The sequence below is a fragment of the Chiloscyllium plagiosum genome, unplaced genomic scaffold (assembly GCF_004010195.1).
Source record: "Chiloscyllium plagiosum isolate BGI_BamShark_2017 unplaced genomic scaffold, ASM401019v2 scaf_90143, whole genome shotgun sequence".
Taxonomy (NCBI): domain Eukaryota; kingdom Metazoa; phylum Chordata; class Chondrichthyes; order Orectolobiformes; family Hemiscylliidae; genus Chiloscyllium; species Chiloscyllium plagiosum.
In genome coordinates, this window is record NW_025199042.1 from 2,672 (window position 1) to 5,869 (window position 3,198).

General features: G+C 55.2%; 1 protein-coding gene across 1 annotated transcript in view; it reads left to right on the plus strand.

Annotated features, from left to right (window-relative positions):
- Positions 1 to 3,192, plus strand: part of psmc4 (proteasome 26S subunit, ATPase 4) — a gene marked incomplete at both ends in the record, with an annotated part of 5,842 nt that extends 2,650 nt beyond the window's left edge. Inside the window, 2 exons of the mRNA XM_043684860.1 lie at positions 17 to 223; positions 3,014 to 3,192. Coding sequence (XP_043540795.1) covers positions 17 to 223; positions 3,014 to 3,192 — 386 coding nt within the window. The remainder of the gene's footprint in view (positions 1 to 16; positions 224 to 3,013) is intronic.
- Between the last annotated feature and the right edge of the window lie 6 nt (positions 3,193 to 3,198).

A 3,198-nucleotide genomic window follows, 5' to 3' on the forward strand; every position in this document is an offset into this window, starting at 1 on the left:
CGGTCGGTCCCCTCAGACCACCCCACCCCCACCCCCCCTCACGGTCGGTCCCCTCAGACCCCACCCACCTCACGGTCAGTCCTGGGGCAGGCCCGTGCTGAACATGTTTTGTTTTTGTTTTTCCCCCAGATTGGGATTGACCCTCCACGCGGGGTGCTGATGTATGGCCCCCCGGGCTGCGGGAAGACTATGCTTGCTAAGGCTGTCGCCCATCACACGACAGGTAACTCCGCACCCAGCCCCACCTTACCCTCTCCCCCACACACTGGGACGGTCTGGTCTCCCTCAGGCCAGCACGGACCGTCAGCCTGGCTCTAGAACCGGGGGGGGGGATCGTGCCTGATCAATTCGATTGCATTTTTCCATGTGGTGGTGTATCGATGAGGGTCACGCTGTGGATATCGACTGCCTGGATTTAGGAATGCTCTCGACACTGTCTCACGCGGCAGACCGGTCACAAATCAAAGAGCCCGTGCGATCCCAGGCTATTTTACTTGATGATTACCACCTCGTGTACCTGAGTACAGAGAAACCTCAATTATCTGGCATTTGATTATCCAAATTTCCGAATATCCTGCAAGATTGCAAGGTTCCAATTCTTGGCTAAACTGTGTTATCCAAGCAATCCGGACAAAATAATCCCCTCCCGTGTTTGGATAATCGCGGTTCCTCTGTGCAGTGGAGAGTACTGTTTTGCGAGCAGTATGGGCAGAGCGAAGCAAATGAGAGCATAAAAATCGCAGGGTGCTTCAACCGAGTGAGGCAGACAGGATTACAGCTGCACAAAGCACGGTCCACGTTAGCTCTGAAGTCTGAGGGGTCCGATCAGCAGTCTGATCGCAGCAGGGAAAACGCTGTTCTTGAACCTGTGTGTGTCCTCTGCCTGACGGAAGAGATTAGACCCGGGCAGGGAGGGCTCTTTGGTGATGTTCACAGCTTTTCCAAGGCAACAGGGAGTGCAGACAGAGCCTGTGAGTGGGAGGTCGGTTCCCGTGATGGTCTGGCCTGTGCACGCCACCTTCTGTCGTCTCTCACGGTCCCTGGGCTGACCAGGCTGTGATGCCCCCCCGGTAAACGCTCACAGTGGTGCGTCTGGGGAAGTCGGTGAGGGTCCTCAGGGGCGGGCCGAATATCCTGAGCTGCGTGAGGAGCAGCAGGTGGTCTCAGGACAGCTTCTTCCTCATGGTGCGCAGCCGTTTTGAACAGAACTCTCGTCTACCAAAGCTCATCTCTCCCTGCACCTTCTCTGTGGCTTTGCTCTGCTCGCCTGAGGCACCAACCATGTGCACGCAAAACAACACATGACAGCGATCGTTTAATTCAAATTTGGTAAATCCGATCCCAAATGGGCAGGAGGAACAGGATGATGGTCAAAGGGTGTTTCTCTAACTGGAATCCTGTATCCAATGGCGTAACATTTTGGAAAAGCATATCAGGGCAGGACTTATCCACTTAATGGTGAGGTCCTGGGGGGTGTTGCTGAACAAAGAGACCTTGAAGTGCAGGTTCATAGCTCCTTGAAAGTGGAGTTGCAGGTAGATAGGATAGTGAAGGCAGCGTTTGGTATGCTTTCCTTTATTGGTCAGAGTATTGAGTACAGGAGTTGGGAGGTCATGTTGCGGCTGTACAGGACATTGGTTAGGCCACTGTTGGAATATTGTGTGCAATTCTGGTCTCCTTCCTATCAGAAAGATGTTGTGAAACTTGAAAGGGTTCAGAAAAAATTTACAAGGATGTTGCCAGGGTTGGAGGATTTGAGCTATAGGGAGAGGCTGTTTAGGGTGAGAGGGGAAAGATATAAAAGAGGCCTAAGGGGCAACTTTTTCACCCAGAGGGTGGTACGTGTATGGAATGAGCTGCCAGAGGAAGTGGTGGAGGCCGGTACAATGACAGCATTTAAAAGGCATCTGGATGGGGACATGGATAGGAAGGGGTTGGAGGGATATGGGCCGGGTGCCTGCAGGTGGGACTAGATTGGGTTGGGATATCTGGGTCAGCATGGACGGGTTGGGCGGAAGGGTCTGTTTCCGTGCTGTAAGTCTCTGTGACTCGAGAACGTGAGGTTCAGTGTTGGGTCCCTCCCAGTTTGTTGTGGGGTGTGAATGGTCTGGGTGTGAGCTCAGGACGTGTGGTCAGGAAGTTCGGAGATGGTTCTCGATTGGTGGGTGGTACATAACAAGGAGGGAGGCCTTTGATGACAGGATGAGGTAGAAGGGCTGGTCAGATGGGCTGAACGGTGGCAAATGCCATTTCATCCTGGCTCGAGGAGGGGCTGAATAGCCTCCTGTCCTGGTGTAACAGGCTGAAGGAGAGGGAGGGGCTGAACGGCCTCCTGTTGCCGTGTAACAGGCTGGTGATTGGGGCTGAACAGCCTCGTGTTCCTGTGTAACAGGCTGGTGATTGGGGCTGAACGGCCTCCTGTTGCCGTGTAACAGGCTGGTGATTGGGGCTGAACGGCCTACTGTTGCCCTGTAACAGGCTGGTGATTGGGGCTGAACGGCCTCCTGTTGCCCTGTAACAGGCTGGTGATTGGGGCTGAACGGCCTCCTGTTGCCGTGTAACAGGCTGGTGATTGGGGCTGAATGGCCTCCTGTTCCTGTGTAACAGGCTGGTGATTGGGGCTGAACGGCCTCTTGTTGCCGTGTAACAGGCTGGTGATTGGGGCTGAACGGCCTCCTGTTTCCGTGTAACAGGCTGGTGATTGGGGCTGAACGGCCTCCTGTTGCCGTGTAACAGGCTGGTGATTGGGGCTGAACGGCCTCCTGTTGCCGTGTAACAGGCTGGTGATTGGGGCTGAATGGCCTCCTGTTCCTGTGTAACAGGCTGGTGGTTGGGGCTGAACGGCCTCCTGTTCCCGTGTAACAGGCTGGTGATTGGGGCTGAACGGCCTCCTGTTGCCGTGTAACAGGCTGGTGATTGGGGCTGAAGGGCCTCCTGTTGCCGTGTAACAGGCTGGTGATTGGGGCTGAAGGGCCTCCTGTTGCCGTGTTGCTGACCCCCCGTGTTTTCCCAGCTGCCTTTATCCGTGTCGTGGGTTCGGAGTTTGTGCAGAAGTACCTGGGTGAAGGGCCCCGCATGGTCCGGGATGTCTTCAGGCTGGCCAAGGAGAACGCTCCCGCCATCATCTTCATCGACGAGATCGACGCCATAGCAACCAAGCGCTTCGACGCCCAGACAGGAGGTACACCCCCCTCCCTA